This window comes from Tursiops truncatus, chromosome 13, assembly GCF_011762595.2.
Source record: "Tursiops truncatus isolate mTurTru1 chromosome 13, mTurTru1.mat.Y, whole genome shotgun sequence".
Classification (NCBI taxonomy): domain Eukaryota; kingdom Metazoa; phylum Chordata; class Mammalia; order Artiodactyla; family Delphinidae; genus Tursiops; species Tursiops truncatus.
In genome coordinates, this window is record NC_047046.1 from 34,985,785 (window position 1) to 35,008,562 (window position 22,778).

At 36.3% G+C, this 22,778-nt stretch overlaps 1 protein-coding gene across 1 annotated transcript in view; it reads right to left on the reverse strand.

The window, feature by feature from the left end:
• The window catches only part of NDC80 (NDC80 kinetochore complex component), a 53,138-nt gene that overhangs the window by 17,218 nt on the left and 13,142 nt on the right, over positions 1–22,778 (reverse strand). The window contains exons 7-13 of the mRNA XM_004320745.3: positions 15,544–15,633; positions 13,291–13,384; positions 11,716–11,822; positions 10,819–10,963; positions 8,239–8,444; positions 5,192–5,344; positions 2,221–2,310 (exon numbers count right to left, since the gene is read on the reverse strand). Coding sequence (XP_004320793.1) covers positions 2,221–2,310; positions 5,192–5,344; positions 8,239–8,444; positions 10,819–10,963; positions 11,716–11,822; positions 13,291–13,384; positions 15,544–15,633 — 885 coding nt within the window. The remainder of the gene's footprint in view (positions 1–2,220; positions 2,311–5,191; positions 5,345–8,238; positions 8,445–10,818; positions 10,964–11,715; positions 11,823–13,290; positions 13,385–15,543; positions 15,634–22,778) is intronic.

Consider the following 22,778-nt stretch of genomic DNA (forward strand, 5'->3'; position numbering starts at 1 on the left):
TGGCCACGAAATGCTTGGGTCCTACCTCCTTAACATTTCTTAAACCTGTCCCCTTCTTCATTTTCTATTCTAATACTAATGTTTAACCTCTTAATTTCAGTTCCCCTCTACTAAGTCATTTTTTTCTATGCCCAAAGGAGTTTTGCAAAAAAAATGCAACTCTGATTAGCATAATTGCATATATTGGTCTCCTCCAAATGGGCTTTATATTTCATATAAACTTTAGTTATATTTATCTTTGGAACATTAATATGGGGCCTAGCCTATTGTAGGCATTTCATAATTGCCTTCCCACCCTGCCCAAACTTTCCTGCCTATAGCTTTTAAAAAGTTTCAAGTCAGGGACTTCCTTGGTGGCGCAGTGTTTAAGAATCCACCTGTTGGGGCTTCCCTGGTGGCGCAGTGGTTAAGAATCCGCCTGCCAACGCAAGGGCCACGGGCTCGAGCCCTGGTCCAGGAAGATCCCACATGCCTCGGAGCAACTAAGCCCATGTGCCACAACTACTGAGCCCACGCACCACAACTACTGAAGCCCATGCACCTAGAGCCCGCGCTCCACAATGAGAAGCCACCGTAATGAGAAGCCCCGCACACCGCAACTAAGAGTAGCTCCCACTCGCAGCAACTAGAGAAAGCCCGCACACGGTAATGAAGACCCAACGCAGCCAAAAATAAATTTAAAAAAAAAGAAAAGAGGAAGCCATACAAGGCTAAATTCCTTTAAAAAAAAAAAAAAAAAAAGAATCCACCTGCCAATGCAGGGGACACGGGTTCGATCCCTGGATCCTTAGTCTGGGAAGATCCCATATACCGTGGAGCAACTAAGCCTGTGTGCCACAACTACTGAGCCTGCGCTCTAGAGCCCACGAGCCACAACTACTGAGCCCACGTGCCACAACCACTGAAGCCCATGCACCTAGAGCCCACGTGCCACAACTACTGAGCCCATGCGCCTAGAGCCTGTGCTCCTCAACGAGAAGCCACCTCAATGAGAAGCCCGCGCACTGCAACGAAGAGTAGCCCCTGCTCGCCACAACTAGAGAAAGCCCGTGTGCATCAATGAAGACCCAATGCAGCCAAAAAAAAAAAAATAAAACATAAAAAAGTTTCAAGTCAGTTGAAAATATGTTTCAGTCAAGAGGTTCCTATTGCTTGAAATTCACACCTTTTTGAGAGTCTTCAGGTTTACTGCCCATTCCAACCAGAGAGAAATTGAACTGAAGCAGGCTAAAGGAAGACTTTACCTCAAATAACCATCACCCCTGGGGAACACCTGTTAAAGCAGTCCGAAATCCTATCTTCTTTCCATACTGTGATGTTACAAAACCCACAGATTTGTAGAAACCCCAAATTATAGTAACAATAGTATCATGAAACTCTTCACTTATCTAACAACATTTTCTGTTTGTGGGAGGTGTGAAAAAATTCTCTCTAATATAAAATTACTTTAAAAGTTATCTGTGAAATGCATAGATTTTATTTCCAGATGAGAGAAAATAAATGTTTGTATTCTCAAAAAAGACAGGATTTCTTTTATATCTTGAAATCTGTTAGCCAGAACACAATCGTTCTCGAAAAGTTGAATTAGCTAGGCGTTTCCTTTAACTGTTTGGTGTTATATAAATAATACCTTTTGCTTGCATTTGAGAAGTTTTTTTTAACTTTTCTTAATCAACAATGTTTACTCTAAAGGTTATTGAATATAATAGTATTCTTTCTCAGGTATATTGGTGATATTATGTTGCAAGTATCTCAGAAGCAGGAATTTTCTGAAACTACTTTTGGAAATAGACTTTTATAGACATTTAAAGTTGAATCTCCCTGAATTCTATGGTCCTGAGAAATCTGGTAAAATGGAATTCTCTTAATGTATCATAGTTAGTTAGCTTCTAACTGCAAATGATAACATACTTACTTTTATGGTAGTCTCCTCAATTCCCTTTTACTATAAAAAGGAATATTACTAAATTATCTTAAGTTAAAGGAGGCAATTGTCCGTTAGAAAAAAAGCGAGCTTTACTCAGTTTCATATCACTTCATCATCAATGATATGGGAAGCTTAGAATGTTTAAGTAACTTAAAAAGTCACTTCAAGTATTTCTAGGTCAAGGGTGTACCTGACTCTCATTTTTCATAATATTTTATTAAAAATTCATTCCTTATCAATCAGAAAACACAAAATGTTATGTTTGTTTATAATGACTCTGTTTCATTACTTACTTGTTCTAAAGTATCCTCTAACCCCATCTTTTTATTTAGAGCTTTATTAGTTTCTTCTTCAGTTTGGTTCAAGAGTTCTTTGAGTGGTACCTATAAAATACATAGGAATGTGGGTTACATATGACATATGTAATTACAAAATTTCTCTCATGAGGCATCTTTTGGAGAAAAAAAGTGAAGCCATGGTATCTTTAATCTAATACACCATCAGTAAGAAAATAAAACAAAAAATTTTTAATGCAATTTCTATAACTATAGAATGTAACTTGCTTTTGGTTTTGAATAATTGCAAAATTCTAGATTTGCTTCTCTACTCTAGAAATTCACTGCTATTATTTAAACATTCTATAAGTACACTTAGTTTAATTGAAGTACACTTGAAAACAACTTATATGTAGTTTTTATTTTTATGCTATGCTCTCTAGATGCATCATTTTTCTCTTAATCCTTTTCAATTATTTAGTCTTACAATTATCTGCTTATATTTCTTCTTTATTTTTACTTATTTATTCTTTTGGCCGCGCCATGTGGCATGCGGGATATTAGTTCCCTGGATTGAACCCGTGCCCCCTGCAGTGGAAGCATAGAGTCTTAACCACTGGACCGCCAAGTAAGTTCCTCTTCTTTATTTTTTTGCTCCTCATTCTAACTCTGTTGTAGAAGACTTGAAACATGGCAAATGCCCATCAGCAAGGACTGGTTGAATAAGCCACAGAATGTAGGACTGAGGCTACAAAAGGAACGAGGAAGATCTCAACACTGTCAGGGAGAGGGAAATTCCCCCTCTACCCTTCTTGAGTTCTTGTGGCAGGACTTATAACAAAACTGAGAGAAAAGGGACTCTCACCACTTTCCCTTCCACCAGATCCTGCAGTCAGAGACCCTAGAGGCTGACATGGCAAGAAATCTTACTTTCTGCCTGCTTTGGCAGATATCCCAGGATCTCTCAGTGGCAGTAGTTTTCCAGCTGGTGATTTCTCCAGGCTGGCTTGTCAAAACTGCCTGGGAGAGGGAAACTTCCCCCTCCCCAACAACATACTACTGTGAGAGATCTGGGGTGGGTTGATCCGTGAATAATGGAAGGTGGGTGTCCAGATATAACTCAGGGACAGCCAGATGGAAGAGATGCATAGGGCAAGGTATGTGGGAAGAGATGCAGCGCTTCTATGCTCTCTGGGCATGCCACTCTCCCTGCATCTCCACATGTACACCAACAAGCTCTTACGTGCTTGCATTTCTTATATTTATCCTCTATTCTACTGATTTTGTTTGAACACAGTACTTCATTCCTTCCCCTTTTTCTTTTATTGAGATGAAACTCACACTTTAAAATGGTTAAACTGAAATAATTAAGTTAAAATATTAATTTAACATAAAATTAACTCTTTTAAAGTGCACAACTCAGTGGCATTTAGTACATTCACAATGCACTCTCATTCTAGAACAATTTCATCACTCCAAAAGAAAACCCTGTGCATTACTATGTTTTCAGTAGGTCTTTTGAAGTCACTGCTGAGTTTTAATTTTGGCTGTTCTTTTTTGAGAGATGCAATTGCCTCTTTAATCTCTTTAAGAACTTTTCTCCAAATACTACTTATAACAGTTGGGGCTGCATCTTCTTGATGCTATTTCTATTTTTATTGTCCTATTATTATGTAAAACTATTTCCAGGGAGCCAAAAAAAAAATTTCCCTCTTTTCTGAGCATATGCATTCTTTCTGAACCAGGTAATCTTTTTTACAGCAATTTAATTCAGGAAATTGTTTTCTTGAACTAGCATGAAAAACTACTCAAAATAGAGGTGAGTAAACTCTATCTGCCTGCCTGCCTATCTATCTACCTACCTAGCTATTGCTTGAGAAACAATACAGTAAAAGATTAAATGTTTACTGGATGCATTTTTTTCTATTAAAAATGAGTTTAGCTTTATTTAATCAAAGTCTGTCCACCAACAAACTGTAATCTGGGAAAGTAGGAACTGTATCTAGGTTTTTTTTTTTTTTTTTTTTGGCCACACTGCACAGTTTGTGGGATCTTAGTTCCCTGAACAGGGACTGAACCTGGGCCCAGCAGTGAAAGTGCCAAGTCCTAACCACTAGACCACCAGGAAATTCCTCTTTCCGGGTATTTTATTTGCAGCATCTAGCAGGTATGGAACGTAGTATGTACTCAATAAATAATTTATGGGATAAATGAGTGATTCTAAGGGGAAAAAAAATGCATGGCTTTAGACTTCGATTGACATGCTTCTATTAAAAACTATTTTGAAAACTGACATTTTTTGGGGGGCCACTAAAATACTAAAATCTGTGAATAATTGAGAAGTTGAAATTAACATTTTTCTTCTCCAAATTACACCTTTGACTATATTTGAAAATTGTGTGCAGTTTTCTCATTATTGACTCCTGGTGTTACTTAGTGCTCTATTATATCTCATGCCTTCATGTGTGTCCTTGTGCCTGAAACTTTTCCACAGATCACCCTCATAAACATCTCATCTTTGAAGATTTCATTCCAGGTTCACCATCTCTGTGGGGACTTTTCTCTCAATTCTGAGAACTGATCTTGTTACCATACCTTGTAAAGCCTTCTAATAAAGCACGTATATAGTATTTATTTTTATGTCTTTCTCGCGGAGGGGACTAGTAGCAACTTGAGAGCAAGTATCAGGTCATTTTTGTCTTTATAATCCTGGCGTCTATTTTATATGTAATCATATCTTTTATTGGATAGTTGAATAGGTGAAGTATGTAGAGAGGAAGACAAGGCTTTATAATTTGGAGAGTAAGGTACAATAGAGAGCAGATCTGTACTACCAAGAGGAAAGAAGATAAAAAGTTTCAGTGCTGTATTTCTATGTTCAGTCCTGAGTTATGGACATGCTAAAGTTTAAACTCTCACTTACAAATATTATGAGCCAGACATCAACCATATCATTTAAAAACCTTGTGAAGTACTCACGATTACGTACATAAACTTGAGCTCTGTATTTGACAAGGCAGTTGGCACCAGCTTCAGGATTAAACTTAATTTCAAAGTCATAACCTTTGGAATTTTCAGCACCCTTAGGGATAAGTTTTAATTTTCTAGCCAACTTATGATACTCTGCTAATTGTGTTTCAATCTGTAAGAAAAGAACACAAAAACAAACATTAAAAAAACCCAGAGCCCCATTCCATATGGTTTACAATTGGCATTTTTTGGCAGTTTTACACAAAATTATGTGTTTTTTAGTAGTTTATAATTCAGTATTTTTATAGTAGTTTATAATTTTTTTTAGGAGTTTATAATTTAGTATTTTTAGTAGTAAGAATGGCAGTTTTAAAATATAAAGAATGAAAGATTTTTTTCACATTAAATTGTAGGATAGTTTTAACACCATAATTAATTAGTAAGTAATATACTACTGTTCCTCCATTTATCTGACAAAGAGTTTGGAATAAAAGTCCATGTTTAGGTATTAACTAAAATTTACTTTTTAAAGTACCAGAGAAATTATGAAACAGAAACAAACTTAGTTTTGTAAATGTACAAAATATTTCATTTATCCAAAATTAGAGAAATGTAGTCACTTAAGTCTCAAAATATTATTTCAACTGTTTTGATAAAAATATTTTACTAATATGTTCCACATTTCCTGGTCTCCTTCCCTTTGTTCAAGGCTCTGTTCAAATTATATCATCAGAAAGGCTTTCCCTCTAATATAACATCCCCAATTTCTCTACCCTCTTGCTTTACTCTTCTTCATAGCACTTATTACTACCTGACATACATTATTTATTTGTTCATCTCCGTTAGTTGAAAGTATGCTCCATGAAAGCAGTTGCATCCCCAACACCTAAAACAGTACTTGGCATACAGTACCTAGTTTTTGATTAAATCAATGAATTTGCAGAGTCTAGGCAATTTATTTTCATACTGCTTCCTCCATTTAGTACATACTTAGTTTCTCATTGCTGTTATCCACCCATAAAATTGAATACTTTGAAAGAATGAAATGGCAAAAGTACTTATCGGAATCTGATTAAATAATTTGCAATTTCCAAAAATTTATCAGCTCTCAAAAGCAATACTACTTATATGTTAAATTTAAGATTCCTTATTAATAAATCAGGAAATCATTTCAACTACTACAGTAGCTCTCTAGGGACAACTAAAGTATGTAGGTCTATTTGTCCTTACAGTAAATGATCACAGGGGTAGTTTCTTCTGTTTTTCACTAGGATTTTATTTCTGTAATAAAACAGCTTTCTCAAGCCCATGCACTTTATCACACCTAACTGCAGGGAGAGCAAACATGTGGCACATTTCTCCTTCCCACAGCTAATTCAGACAGTGAAAACTCATCACCCTCTTTCCTGATGAGTGTAGATGCAGCCTCAATGTCTATCTCAACAAAGAGCTCCAGAAGGACACTACCAGTCAGAGGTGGCATGTGGAATAAAAATCAGTCTAGAAATAAAGGTAATGGGTGGAATGTTTGTTTGCCTTTTGCATTCTGCTACCATTCTTTAATATCTCTCCTACTCAGTACGCTAAGGCTTTCTTCTCACTGTCCATGGCCCTACTCTTGCCCTTCATAGGCCACTGCTTACCCACTTCCCAGATAACTTTCTCCTTTCAGCCTGATCCTTCAAATCAAACATAGCATTCATACAGCTAGATTTCGCTAGTTAAACAGAGTTTGCCTAAGTCCAGAGACTCATAACTTCCCCTTTCCCACACAGTGCTTGAGAGAGAAAATATATTAATAATTGTTGAAGTGACATTTCAGGTTCCCGACCTAGTCTAACCACACTTTATTTTATAAATAAGGAAACTGAGGCTATGAGAAGTCAGAGGACACGCCCAGGTCACAGAAACATGTGGTGGCAAATCCAGGGCTAACACAGGTTTACCAAATTCTAGGTTCAAAGACTTTTGGGATCACCACCACAGCCTATTTCTTATAAATGTATATTTTTCTCCTTAATACACAGGGACAGAGATTACCAGGTCAGGAGTATGAGGGAGCACATATGAATCTCCAATAGCATTACCTACAATTCAGCTTGTTATTTCTACTACCTTACTGCCACATATCCTTATCTGACTGTTTTGCTCCCTTCTACCTATTTTTCACATTACCGAAAATGAGATCTTTCTGAAATATGATCTTATCTGTTTAAAAATTTTAAAGGCTTCCTGGAGCTTTCAGGATAAAGTTCAAACTTCTAAACGTGAAAAGGATCTTGACCACTTGGTCTCTGCTTATCCTTGAATCTCATCTTCTGCACATGCTCCCGTCCCTTGCTACTAAGCTCCAGCCATACGAAAACCTTAGGGTACCAGAGTGCACCATGCTATTTTCTCCCTGAGCTTTCCCATAGACTTCTTTGTTTGCTGGCTCCCCTAACCTTGCCATGCTAACTCTCCCTTATACTTCCCAATTCAGTTCAGGCGTACATCTTCAAGGAAGCCTTTCTAAAATCAACCTCCATCCATCTCCCCACACCATGCGCACCAAAATCTTGGTTAGGTGTACTATATGCTCCCTCAGGACACTGTGCAAACCTCTATTGGAGGTCTGATCTCATGGTAGAAAATATCAACTAGAATGGAAGTTTCTTAAGCTTCTATGTCTTTTTATCTCCCCTCCATGCCCAGCATGGTAAGTGGCACACAGCAGATGTTAAATAAATGTTTAAGTAGTGAGGAGGTAAATGAAGAAGTGACTCATATCCACTTCTGGAATGAAAGGCTTGGGATTTATGAAAGTTATTTTCATGGCCTTAGAGACTTTTTTGCTCACTTCTTGTTTCACTATTGGAAAATACAGGCTACCTTAAAAATGACAGAGAAATTGGGCTGTTACTGAATTGACATAAAGGGATGAGTGTGTTTTTAGTAAAATGTCAATGCTGAAAAATTTTACCTCTTTAGCCAATTTATTCTACCCACTCAGTTGTTCTTAACTGGGATAGACTTTTACAAACGTAAGTCTGAATGAAGTGCCACTCTGGGAATGGTATGACATACCGCCTCTTTGCCTCGGGCATATTTCAGTTCCTCATTCCACAACTGCTGCTGTTCAGCCTCCAGGTCCTTGGTTAATTTATTAATGGTCTGCTGCAATTCATTTCTTTCATGATTTATTCTCTCAATGTCTGCAACTGAGTACTTCTGGTTATCAACAATATTCTGTAGTCGAGAATTCTCCTGTTTCATTGTTTCACATTCTAGTTCTGCATTGAAAAAGAAAAAATTTAAGTTCCTTTAATTCCTACAAATAAAGTGATGCCGTTATTTAATAGAGTTGACCCCCACACATAATGATTATGATTAAGAATTGTTAGACTTAACAGATAGTCTGCTATTGTTCAGTTAAAATGCTTTTAATACTCCTACGTGATTCTCTGCAAAAAGTCAGAAAAGCTACAAGTTTTTCACAAACAAAAAATATTTATATAAACATACATCAGTTTATTCTTATTTCACTGATATTTTCAGTGGTTTCATAAGATATTAAGCAACCATAATGGTTAGGTTCTTGCTTTACTAAAATTTGTAATCATGAACGATGATATTGTACCAAGAGAAGATACAAACAGCAAATGATCATGAAAGGGGAAGAAAAGTTATCAAATTTATAATATTTGGTGTTCTATCGAATAGTGATGCCAACATTTTATGACTCATAGCTTATAAAAAATATGACAGTATTTTTAAGCAGACTGGGATAAATGGATGAGGATGCTCATGACCAAAGGGGTCACAGAAATCATCCTGAGGGCTGAGAGGATCAAAATCTCGGCTTTGTTATAACTCAGTCGTATTGCAGTACTGTAGTTGGGAAGCTCCACACCTGAGCTCAAAATGAATTAATGGTTGGTTTAAGTAAAACTTCATTTATTACAGGAATCGGCACAAAAAATCCACAATATACAATATCTATAGAGTTACATATGTCTCATTCACACTCTTGGCCATGAATGACTTTAAATAATCAAGAAAGTTAAAAAAATTCAGAATAAAATATTTTAGATTAACAGTTATCAAATTATTGTCTCAAACTAAATCACTGTGCAATGGCAAATGATTGCTGAAGTATTTCTCTCTCTTCCACCCAGTTTGCCATTACTGGAAAAAAAGTCTCACAAGAGAAGTGTGAAGGATAAAAATTCTCTAGATTAAATACCAATAAGGAAGATAAATTATTAATATTATAAAGTATTGATTTAATTGCATTACAAACATTGCTATAGTAAAAAATTAGTTTATGGCTCCTTGTCGTCATGGAGAACAAACATTAGTGGTCAAGTTTAAACTATTTAAAGAGTTGGTTTACAGCAAAGCTAATATATGTAATCAGACTTATTTGGAAAAAAATAAAACAATTTATCAAATACTCCAGATAATTATTGTCCTTGATTTTTGACAGATGATCAATATTCCATAGACTAAGAACTAAATCAAATATCCTAAGGACTATCTACATAATTCCTACATGACACAGATACAGCCTGTAAAACCCTAAAAGAATAAAACTGAAGCAGGTTGAGGTCTGGGAAAATAGTATAGTAGGTCCATATAGTTATTTATTTATTTTGTAAACTGCCAGCCAATGGCTCGATCTCCTTTTGGCACCATAGAAGCAACAATCAATTCATGTGTCACAGTATTTTCAGGGTTTTATGATTAAGATCCATATGTGTTTATGAAAACAAGGTTAGGAGCACACCAGATATAAACAAGCTTTTTTTAGTTGGGCTTTTATAGTACTAGCATCTTTCCAACTTATTTTCAATCAACTTAAGCTGCTGAGTAGCTTAAGAGGTGGTGATAGAGGATAAGGCAAATATAGCAGACTGAGGCCAGCAGAGATTTAAAAATCTGGCTTATTAATTACAAGGTGGAATAGAAGATATATTTATATTCAGGCAGCTTGTGTTCTTAGAATAGGTTCCTCTTGGTTTTAAAAAGCCAGGTGTCTGAAAACATGTTAGAAGGTGTAGTAGGTTGAATAATGACCACCCAAAGATAGGAAGTCCTAATCCCTGGAATTTGTAAACATTACCATATTTAGTAAAGGGGTCTTCACAGATATGATTAAGTATTTTGAGATGAGGAGATTACCCTGGATTATCGAGGTGGGCCCTAAATGCCATCACAAATGTCCTTAAAAGATAAAGGCAGAGAGAAATTAACATAGTCAGAAGAGAGACACCCACACACACAGAAGGTAATGTGAGGATGGAGGCAGAGACTGGAGTGACAGGGCCACAATCTCAGGAATGTCATCAGATACCAGAAGCTGGAAGAAGCAAGGAATGGATTCTCCCACATAGTCCTGGGAGGAAGTGTGGCCCTGCCGGATTTCCGACCTCTAGCCTTCTGTGAGTGAATAAATTTCCATTGTTTTAAGCCACCAAGTTTGTGGTAATTCGTTACAGCAGTCTCAGAAAACTAATACATAAGTCACTAAAAACTTGGTTGCCTGATACATTACCATTAGAGGCAAAAAAGATACAGACGACAAAGCTGTCTCTACATGTGATAAGTCCCACACAGGTCCCCATCCCAGTCTGAATGACCTTTTTCAGCATTAGTTGTGCTTACCTACTCTAGAAATTTCTTCATCGAGGCCATTCAATTTCTGGTCAAGAATGGCTGAATGAGACTCCAAATTGCTCATGTATGCCTGATATTTTTGAACATCTGCTTGTAAGGAAGCTTTCAGTTTTCTCAATGACTCTAGGCGATTCTTTAAAAGAAGAGAAAGTGCGATTAGTTATTCTTGTCAATAATGATGCCATACTTTACTTGAAAGTTAAAGCAATATTATTTAAATTCATCTTAGAGAAAGGTAAATTAGTTTCCTTTTCACTTTTAGAGGGAGTCAAAAAAACTAAAACGGTAGCTTACTGTTATTACCCAATTAAGAAGATGTACGTACTTTTCAGAAGTCAGTTTGGGACAGAAAAAGTCCAGGGCCAGAATGAAAAAGAACAAACATTTAAAATCTGTTATTTTACAGAACAGTCTAGGGGCTTCCGCAATATAAAACACAAAATAAAATTAGATATCTGTATATTATCATTTAGCTTTTAGAAAGACCTCTGGATACAATATATTATATAAACACATTTATTACCATTCTCTTTCCACTAACTACAAAACTCAGGGCCTCTTGTAAGTAGTGCTCCCTAGAGGTATATAACATGTGGACCTTGTTCTAAAGATCTTTTTGGTCTTATGTAAATAGGTAAGACTCTTTCATCATATTCTGAACACTATTAGTCCAAGACTGACAGATCACAAGGGAAAACAAAGCTCTAGGGATACCAAACATGTTTTCTTAGGAGTTCTGTCCTATGTAAAAAAAATTAACTTTTAAGCTTATTTTTTTAATGTATTTTTTAAAAAAATAGATAAAGAAACAGCTGGTGTTGTCCAAGGAGACCCAAGAGTATAAGTAAGTGTATAAGCCTGTTGAAGATAAGCATGTTTACTAACCGGTTCTTTTTCTCTTTCTTGTTCCAATCTTGCAATCTGTTCATTCAATGCTCTGTTTTTTGCTGCTAATGATTCCAGCTTGGAAGCATCTACATTAAATAAATCCTCTGGAGAAAAAACCCAGAAACTTCATAAGGTCTCAAATCTGCCTAAAAAATTCTCCCCCAGGTTTTTACCATTGCTCTCTCCCTCACTTCCTCTAGTCTCTACTCAAAACATCCCACTGAAGGGCATCCTACCGTCTGTAAAACTGCAACCCTTCCCTTTGGTCCACCACACTCTCTACCTCCCTATCCTACTTTATTTTCCTCCGGAGCACTTATCACCATTTGACTTACAGTTGTTCATTTGATTATTGTCTCTAATAGAAGGTAAGCTCACAAGGGCAGAGATTTTTACCTCTTATTCATTACTGTATCCTCGGTGCCTGCATGGTGGCTGGTATACAGTATGTATATAATAAATATTGTTTGAATAAATGAATATAATTCATATGCTTAATTAATTATAACACAATATTAAAGCAAAGATGCTTTCAGTGTTAGATCACTATGAATTTTCCTCTTAAAAAAAAAGACAACATCATTTTCTTTGCTCCCCTTCTCATATGGACAAGCTGAAATTGTCCCGCTTCTTTTTTTTTTTTTTAAATATTTATTTACTTATATGGTTGCGTTGGGTCTTAGTGTGGCTCGTGGGCTCCTTAGTTGTGGCATGTGAACTCTTAGTTGCAGCATGCACGTGGGATCTAGTTCCCTGACCAGGGATCAAACCCGGGCCCCCTGCACTGGAGTGCAGAGACTTAACCACTGCGCCACCAGGGAAGTCCCTGTTCCGCTTATTCTTCAGGAAAGTATATCCCATGGAAACAAAAGAGAATGCTTTCACTTTTTGTGCTAATAGTGGCAGGGTGATCTCCTATTTTGATTGATTCCATAGTCTTTGGAGGATCGCTTTACACGTCTTAAACTTATCTATTTTACCTACCACTCTGGCATTTTATATACAAGACTATTACAAAAAAGGAACAACAATGTAAAATAATACTCCGGAATATTTTAAAGTTAGCCAGTAAATACCGAATGTCACTAGATTAGCTAAGTGGAAAAATAATTTCTTTCTTTGGAAATATCATAGCCCATTAACTATGTGACATAAATTTTGAAAGAGACCATAGATCTTTTGACTAACCAGTACTTTAATTTCTAAAATAATAAGGCAAGGATATCACAGGGATATCATCCCCCAAGAGGAATAACATTTGCTGATTATATTGTGTGTTCTGGGTAGCACATTTGACATTTTATAAACATGGCCATCTAATCCTGCAAAACTGTTAGAAAGGTTAAGTAGTTTGTTAACGTCACACAGCCAGTAAGGGGTCATGCCTCAGGTCTGACTCCAACACCAGTATTCTTTCTGCTTAACCTTTACTCCTCTCCACCAAAGAAACAGTTATGATAAAAATCAGGAGGCATCTAAACGCATTTACATTAGGCATAGTAAGATGGGCTACAACTCCTTGAGTGGAGTTAAATGACCCAAAGCAAGCACTCTAGGAATGAGAACACTTACTCAGCTTGGACTGCAACTCTGCATTCATCTCTTCAAAGCTGTCGGCACCAGTCATGAAACTCTCATAGCATTTTATGGTGTAGTCCAAAAACAACTGATTGGGTTAAGCAGATTTAAAAACAAAGCCATGATTCTCTATTTAGTTTATTTCATTTTTCTAAGTAGAAATTTAAATTTGAATTAAAAAAATAAAAGTCAGGAACACTAAGTGGTTACATGAACTCCTGTAAATGAGATACAAACCTAGGGAATATCATTAATTATGCTGCACAGATTTACTTAGTCTGCTACTTCTATAGTGAATAATAAGGATGAAAAGAATACTTCAATTTGGATAAAGGTGATACTTAGTAAATGGTTAAAAAAACCCCATATCTTCAGAATTTTGAGAAGGTTAGACAAGGAAGATTATTAATAAATATAATTCAACATAAAATGTAAACTTGAGCATCTTTAGGGATAATCTAACTAATTAAAAATTTAAATGAATTGCTGATCATTTAAGTCTAATTAAACTGACAAGATCTAGCTGTGAAAACCAGAACATAATTAATAAAGGCTATAACTTACATTGTAACTTCATGCTAAAACATGGCATGGTTAGTAGAGATCTAAACAGTAGACTATTAGTACTCTTAATATTTATCCAAGAGAAAATAATACTCTATTTTGCAATTCTGAGGTGTTTTGCTTACTGAAGATGTGTACTTTGTTAGGAGGCAAGGATGGCTGATCAGCATTCTCCACAGCCAGATGAAGTACACATCCCTCAAGATAAACCAATTCCCTTTGTGCTGATTCTCTGCTTACTAAACAATCTTCTTACTACTTGGTTGATACTGAAGGGGTGCCCTGAATAGGGGGTATGAGTATTTCTGTAACTGGAAAGATGTGTCAGTGGTGGTAAATTAATACATTTTTATTCCTTTTCAGATGTGAATTTGGTAAGAGTGAACGTTTCCTTAAGTTTGGTCAATTGTGATTTTGCAGGTTAAAAAAAAATTGAATTTCTAGATCTACAAAGCTGAGGCTCAGAATCTGATGAAGTTGGATACTTTGGTAACTCTTTTTAATTAAATTTAAAATTAATTTTTACTTTAAAATTAAAAATAGCACTTTATAATTTCCCAAGTGCTTCTCTATATATTGTCATCTGAAATAACAGCTAGAATAGCAAGAATAACTTTTACTGTTTTAACATTTAGGATGAATACCAATAAATTTAATATTTAGTCATTTAGTAGGTATTATAATTTTATTTGGGTGAGAACTGAGGCACCAATAAATCTAGTCTCATACACATATTGCAACATGGGAAGAGAATTCTCTCAAGAGGATCAAAGGCTTTCTAGCTGCTTCTCCAGCAAGGATCACTGATGAAGTAGTAATGGGGTATGATATTCTTTGTTTGAAAAAAAAAAAAAAGCAACACTACCATGCCAGTCAGTTGATACATCTTTCTATTTGAACTATTTCCCAGGTAGTAATAAAAGATGAAGCTGAGGTTATTTCCACTTTCTTTTTATGACAAATGCTCCAAAGAGTGAAGAACAGAGAATTTTTTTTTTTTTTATCTTTAGGGTCCTACATAGTAGGACCTATATACACTATAGGAACTATATATGCTGGGGACATTAATGTTTAATCTCAATACTATAAATTTATTCCTTGGAGTTGGTGTTTGCTCCCTTTGGATATATAAATTTATGTATTTTAGGAAATAGGGTAGGGTTAGTTACATAGTTAAGGCTCCAATACAGGATGGTTTGGGAACCAACTTTTATCTCAATCACTTTTGGAAGTGGCAACTCTTAAGTGCAATATGCCTAACTAAAAAGCCAAAGCAAACAAAAAACCCACATGCCATCTATTTAAAGACCCAGTCTTTCAGGCTTTGTGTTGACAAAATACTATATTACAATAATGATGCCAGTATTGATACCTTCATTATAAAAGATAGGGGAGAAAGAGAAATATTACATCTGTACATATAACAATAACGTTATGACGTAATTCTAATTGCACCGCTTTTTTAACTTACTTAAAATTTACAAATTTCCGTTCCTAGTTACTTTTAGGAAACTACAATGTGATTTCTAGAGTAATTCCATTGACTAATATTTCCCCAAATCAGTTTTAGCAGATTTTTCAGGAAGCAAAAAGCCAAGTTCTACAAAAGAATATATCACTTTCAATAATAACACATTTAGTTAATATTAAGATAACTCTAATGTTTACAGTAATGTAAGGTACCTTATTATGCATAATTCCATCTTCAGTTTCTTCTCCCCAAGGCTGTCCATCATCAAATAAAGGTGAGCTTTCTTTCATGGCATTATGTAACTATTTAGTACACAAGCAAAATATTAAGTTGATTAAGTTTCTGAGGAAATCACATAGCTTTCATGTTTTGTCAAATTTGTTTTCAGTGTCATTTTTAGGAGCATTCACATTACTGCCTGACAAAGTCTCGTGAGAAGTTATTCTTTTAAACCTTAAAATATAATCCTTTTGATATTTTAGTAACTAAATCTCTTAGGATTAAAAAAGGATGGGCTCCATGTTTAGTTCTATTCTATAGTGAAAAATATGCTGATCTTTTTTATACACTTGAGAACATATACACACATTTAAAAAAAATTTTTATTTTATTTATTTATTTTTGGCTGTGTTGGGTCTTCGCTGCTGCGCATGGGCTTTCTCTAGTTGTGGCGAGCAGGGGCTACTCTTCGTTGAGGTGCACAGGTTTCTCATGGCAGTGGCCTCTCTTGTTGCGGAGCACGGGCTCTAGGCACGTGGGATTCAGTAGTTGTGGCACGTGGGCTCAGTAGCTGTGGCTCATGGGCTCAGTAGCTGTGGCTCGTGGGCTCTAGAGCACAGGCTCAGTAGCTGTGGCGCACGGGCTCAGTTGCTCTGTGGCATGTGGAATCTTCCTAGATCAGGGCTCAAACCCATGTCCCCTGTGTTGGCAGGGAGACTCTCAACCACTGCGCCACCAGGGAAGCCCCCTACACACGTTTTAATGCAATTCTGAGAATCCAAAACAGAACTGCCACAAAAGGTAAGCCAAAAGTAATTATTTCTCTTTTATATAAACTCAATTTTGGTGCTCAAATGTTATCTACTGCCTCCTTCAGACTGTATAAGCATGCACTTTAGATTGAATTTTACAATATAAAATCTTCAGAAATACAAATATTTAACCTTGAAAGTGATAACAGATAATAAATTATAGCAAACATTCAGATGTTATAATTAACAAGCTAAAAGGAAAATGCCTAAAGGTTTTTAAGGCACATAAATTCCATTTTGGAACACATGTTTTTATAACTTGTTTTAGAAATATAACCTTTAAAAAAAAAAGAAAATTAGAAAATTTAAATGAAATTGCTATAAAATGTAAAGATATCAACGTATATCTAATATAATGAAGACTAAACTCTACAAAAATGGACTATGCATTAGGAGTGTAAAAGAAGAATGTGGTTTCTGTTGAAAATATTTCTTTACATTTTCTTACCCTAGTATTCATATATAGATAGGATTGCTGAGTGGGGATACTGTCCTTAGTCTAGAGCAGCTTGTCCTATCTGCTCCTTTCCTATTCCAAAGGCGCTCATTAGACCTTTTGTATATCTAGGGTGGATGCAGGTAAGCTCTATCAACTCATCCTTTACCTCTTCGTCCCTTGACAAGGCCTCAAGTGACAATCAGATTTAATTAAGTCTTAAAGACATGTAAGGCAGAGCCCAAGATGAAGAACAGAATCTCATATCTTATCATCAGGGTAGATAAAGACAGAGTTTCTGTTGCCTTGTCAAAGGTCCTTGTGAAAACTCTTGCTACTCTGCAAGGTTCAAGGAGAGCCTTACAACGGACAAACAGATCCCCAGGAGCTATAGGAAAGACTCTTACTACAATAACTAGAAGTTCTTCTGTACTGAGAAGATTTGGTTGAAAATGTTTCAACCTGAAATTGGATAGAGATAACCAGAAATATGGACTTGAGTAATCATTTTTTACCCAGAGGTGGCATTTACCAATAAAATACTACTCCTTCATATTCTAAAAGGGTATTATATTATAAGAAAAGAAAAGGACTCAGAGGGATTTGAGATGAGTAACGCCCTAGCCCACTTTGGTTATTAACCAAAAGGTTAATCACAGAGCTAGTGGAGCATATGCACCCTCCTATTCATGTTCCTTGGTAGAGGGGAGACGGGGCAACTTTGGCAAAACTCCTATCACTCAAACACCGTAATAAGGATGTGCTTATAAGCTCTGTGTTAAGAGGCATAATGAGAGAGAAGAAATAAAACTTTACTTACAAAACATTAACAAACTGAATTCAGGAGTATAGCAAAGGAATAACCAACAATGAACAAACAGAGACTATTAGGGAACCAATATCCTATCATGTCATACCAACAGGTTGAGAAAAACAATCATCTCAATAGATCCTGTAAAAGCATATGATAAGGTTCAATGATTATTCTTGATAAAAATTAGAAAGAGGCAGATAAGCTTCAACATGAAAAACATTATCTTCTATCTGGAAACATCACAACTAAATGATAAAACAGAAAAATTTTTGTTTGAAAACAGTGGTACCAACAGAAATCAATCAAGAACAGTAATAATTAGGCAATTCAATAAGAGCAGACAACTACAGGTCAATATCCCTGATGAGAATATAGAAGCAAACATTTTCAATAAAATATTAGCAAACCAAATTCAGTCGCACTTTGAAAAGGTCATTCAACATGATTAAGTGGGATTTATCATGGGATGCAAGGATGGCTCAATGCATGCAAATCAATAAGTGTGATACATCACATTAATAGAATAAAAAAACCAAAATCATACAATAACTCAATAGAAAAAAAGTATTTGACAAAATTCAACGTCACTTCATAATAAAAACTCTCAAACTGTGTATACAGGAAATGTACCTCTACATAATAAAGCCCATATATGACAAGCCCACAGCTAACATTATACTCAACGGTAAAGAACTGAAAGCTGTTACTCTAAGATCAGGAAAAAGTTAAGGATGCCCACTGTTGCCACTTTTTTTTTTTTTGCTGTACCCGGGCCTCTCACTGTTGTGGCCTCTCCCGCCGCGGAGCTCAGGCCCCGGACGCGCAGGCTCAGCAGCCTTGGCTCACAGGCCCAGCCGCTCCGTGGCATGTGGGATCTTCCCAGACTGGGGCACGAACCCGTGTCCCCTGCATTGGCAGGCGGACTCCCAACCACTGTGCCACCAGGAAAGCCCCACTGTTGCCACTTTTATCCAACATAGTACTGGAAATCCTAGCCAGAGCAATCAGGCAAGAAAAATAAAAGGCATCAGAATTGAAAAGGAATAAGTAGAATTATCTCTATTTGCAGATGACATGGTTTTACATACAGAAAATCCTAAAGCCCCCTCAAAAGCAAACAAACAAATAAAACCTGTTAGATCTAATCAACAAATTCAGTAAATTTGCAGGATACAAAATTAAAATACAAAAATCAGTAGTGTTGCTATATACTAATGACAAATTATCTGAAAAAAAAAAAGGAAAATGATACCATTTACAATAGCATCAAAGCAATAAAGGAATAAGTTTAACCAAAGAGGTGAAAGATCTCTACACTGAAAAGTACAAGACAGGGCTTCCCTGGTGGCGCAGTGGTTGAGAGTCCGCCTGCCGATGCAGGGGACATGGGTTCGTGCCCCGGTCCGGGAAGATCCCACATGCCGCGGAGCGGCTGGGCCCGTGAGCCATGGCCTCTGAGCCTACGCGTCCGGAAACTGTGCTCCGCAACGGGAGAGGCCACAACAGTGAGAGGCCCGCGTACCACAAAAAAAAAAAAAAAAAGTACAAGACACTGATGAAAGAAACTGAAGACACAAATAAATGGAAAGATATCCCGTGTTCATTGCTTGGAAGAATTAATATTGTTATAATATCCATATTATGCAAAAGCATCTATAGATCAATACAATGTCTATCAAGATTCCAATGGCATTTTTTAAGCTGACTAGAGAAAACTATTTAAAAATCTATACAGAACCACAGAAGACCACAAGTGGCCAAAGCAATCCTGAAAAAGAACAACAAAGTAGGAGGCATCACACTTCCTGAATTCAAGCTATATTATAAAGCTATAGCAACCAAAACAGTTATGGTACTAGCATAAAAACAGACACATGGACCAATGGAACAGAATAGAGAGCCCAGAAATAAACCCATGTATACCATGTATATACAACAACGAATATTTGACAAGGGAGCCAAGAACATTCAATGGTGAAAAGACAGTCTCTTCAATAAATGGTGATGGGAAAACTGGATATTCACATGTAAAAAAGAATGAAGCCAGAACACTGTCTTACACCATTCAAAATAATTAACTTGAATTGGACTTGACTTAAATGTAAGACTCGAAACTATAAAACTCCTAGAAGAGGAGGTGTCAGTGCAGCCACTTCTCACTAGGCACTCTGATCTTAAGTGCCAGGTGCGAGGCCTCTGCATGAAGCACCCTGTGAACAAGTGAAACCAGATGAAGCATAGAGGAAAAGAAAAAAAAAAGCAAGCTGCTAACCATCCAAAAAAAAATGCCTCTGCGACCAGCCCATCCCATTGGGAAAGTTGCACAATCCTCTTAGATAGCCTCAACCACCAGAGGGCAGACAGCAGAAGCAAGAACTATAATGCTGCAGCCTGTGGAACAAAAACCATATTCACAGAAACACAGACAAGATGAAAAGGCAGAGGGCTATACCAGATGAAGGAACAAGATAAAACCCCAGAAAAACAACTAAATGAAGTGGAGATAAGCAACCTTCCAGAAAAAGAATTCAGAATAATTATAGTGAAGATGATCAAGGACCTCGGAAAAAGAATGGAGGCAAAGATCGAGAAGATGCAAGTAATGTTTAACAAAGATCTAGAAGAATTAAAGAACAAACAGAGATGAACAATACAACAACTGAAATGAAAACTACACTAGAAGGATTCAATAGCGAATAACTGAGGCAGAAGAACGGATAAGTGACCTGAAACACAGAATGGTGAAATTCACTGCTGCAGAACAGAATAAAGAAAAAAGAATGAAAAGAAATGAAGACAGCTTAAGAGACCTCTGGGACAACATTAAACACAACAACATTCGCATTACAGGTGTCCCAGAAGGAGAAGAGAGAGAGAAAGGACCCAAGAAAATATCTGAAGAGATTACAGTCGAAAATTTCCCTAACATGGGAAAGGAAATAGCCACCCAAGTCCAGGAAGCGCAGAGAGCCTCATACAGGATAAACCAAGAAGAAACACGCTGAGACACACAGTAATCAAATTGGCAAAAATTAAAGACAAAGCAAAATTATTGAAAGCAGCAAGGGAAAAACGACAAATAACATACAAGGGAACTCCCATAAGGTTAACAGTTGATTTCTCAGCAGAAGCTCTACAGGCCAGAGGGAGTGGCATGATATACTTAAAGCGATGAAAGGGAAGAACCTACAACCAAGATTACTCTACCTGGCAAGGATCTCATTCAGATTCGCTGGAGAAATCAAAAGCTTTAGAGACAAGCCATAGCTAAGAGAATTCAGCACCATCAAACCAGATTTACAACAAATGCTAAAGGAACTTCTCTAGGCAGGAAACACAAGAGAAGGATAAGACTTACAAACACAAATCCAAAACAATTAAGAAAATGGTCATAGGAACATACATATCGATAATTACCTTAAACATGAATGGATTAAATGCTCCAACCAAAAGACACAGGCTTGCTAAATGGATACAAAAACAAGACCCATATATATGCTGTCTACAAGAGACCCACTTCAGATCTAGGGACACACTCAGATGGAAAGTGAGGGGATGGAAAAAGATATTCCATGCATATGGAAATCAAAAGAAAGCTGGAGTAGCAATACTCATAGCAGTTAAAATAGACTTTAAAATAAAGAATGTTACAAGAGACAAAGGACACTACAAAATGATCAAGGGATCAATCCAAGAAGAAGATATAACAATTATAAATATAAATGCACCCAACATAGGAGCACCTCAATACATAAGGCAACTGCTAGCAGCTATAAAAGAGGAAATCGACAGTAACACAATAATAGTGGGGGATTTTAACACCTCACTTACACCAATGGACAGATCAACCAATGTGAAAATGAATAAGGAAACACAAGCTTTAAATGACATATTAAACAAGATGGATTTAATTGATATTTATAGGACATTCCATCCAAAAACAACAGAATACACTTTCTTCTCAAGTTTTCATGGAACATTCTCCAGGATAGATCATATCTTGGATCACAAATCAAGCCCTTGTAAATTTTAAAAAATTGAAATTGTATGAAGTATCTTTTCCAACCACAACACTATGAGACTAGATATCAATTACAGGGAAAAAATGTAAAAAATACAAACACATGAAGACTGAACAATACACTACTAAATAACCAAGAGATCACTGAAAAATCAAAGAGGAAATCAACAAAACCTAGAAAAAAATGACAATGAAAACACAATGACCCAAAACCTATGGGATGCAGCAAAGCAGTTCTAAGAGGGATGTTTATAGCAATACAATCCTACCTCAAGATACAAGAAACATCTCAAACCACCTAACCTTACACCTAAAGCAATTAGAGAAAGAAGTACAAAAAAACCCCAAAGTTAAAAGAAGTAAAGAAATAATAAAGATCAGATCAGAAATAAATGAAAAAGAAATGAATGAAACAATAGCAAAGATCAATAAAACTAAAAGCTGGTTCTTTTAGAAGATAAAGAAAATTGATAAATCATTAGCCAGAGTCATCAAGAAAAAAAGGGAGAAGACTCAAATCAACAGAATCAGAAATGAAAAAGGAGAAGTAACAACTGACATTGCAGAAATACAAAGGATCGTGAGAGATTACTACAAGCAACTGTATACCAATAAAATGACAACCTGGAAGAAATGGACAATTTTTCTTAGAAAAACACAACCTTCCGAGAATGAATCAGGAAAAAATAGAAAATATCAACAGACCAATCACAAGCACTGAAATTGAAACTGTCATTAGAAATCTTCCAAGAAGCAAAAGTCCAGGACCAGATGGCTTCACAGGTGAATTCTGTCAAACATTTAGAGGAGAGCTAACACCTATCTTTCTCAAACTCTTCCAAAATATAGCAGAGAGAGGAACACTCCCAAACTCCTATGAGGCCACCATCACACTGATGCCAAAACCAGACAAAGATGTCACAAAAAAAGAAAACTACAGGCCAATATCACTGATGAACATAGATGCAAAAATCCTCAACAAAATACTAGCAAACAGAGTCCAACAGCACATTAAAAGGATCATACACCATGATGAAGTGGGGTTTATCCCAGGCATGCGAATATTCTTCAATATATGCAAATTAGTCAATGTGTTAAACCATATCAACAAATTGAAGGATAAAAACCATATGATCACCTGAATA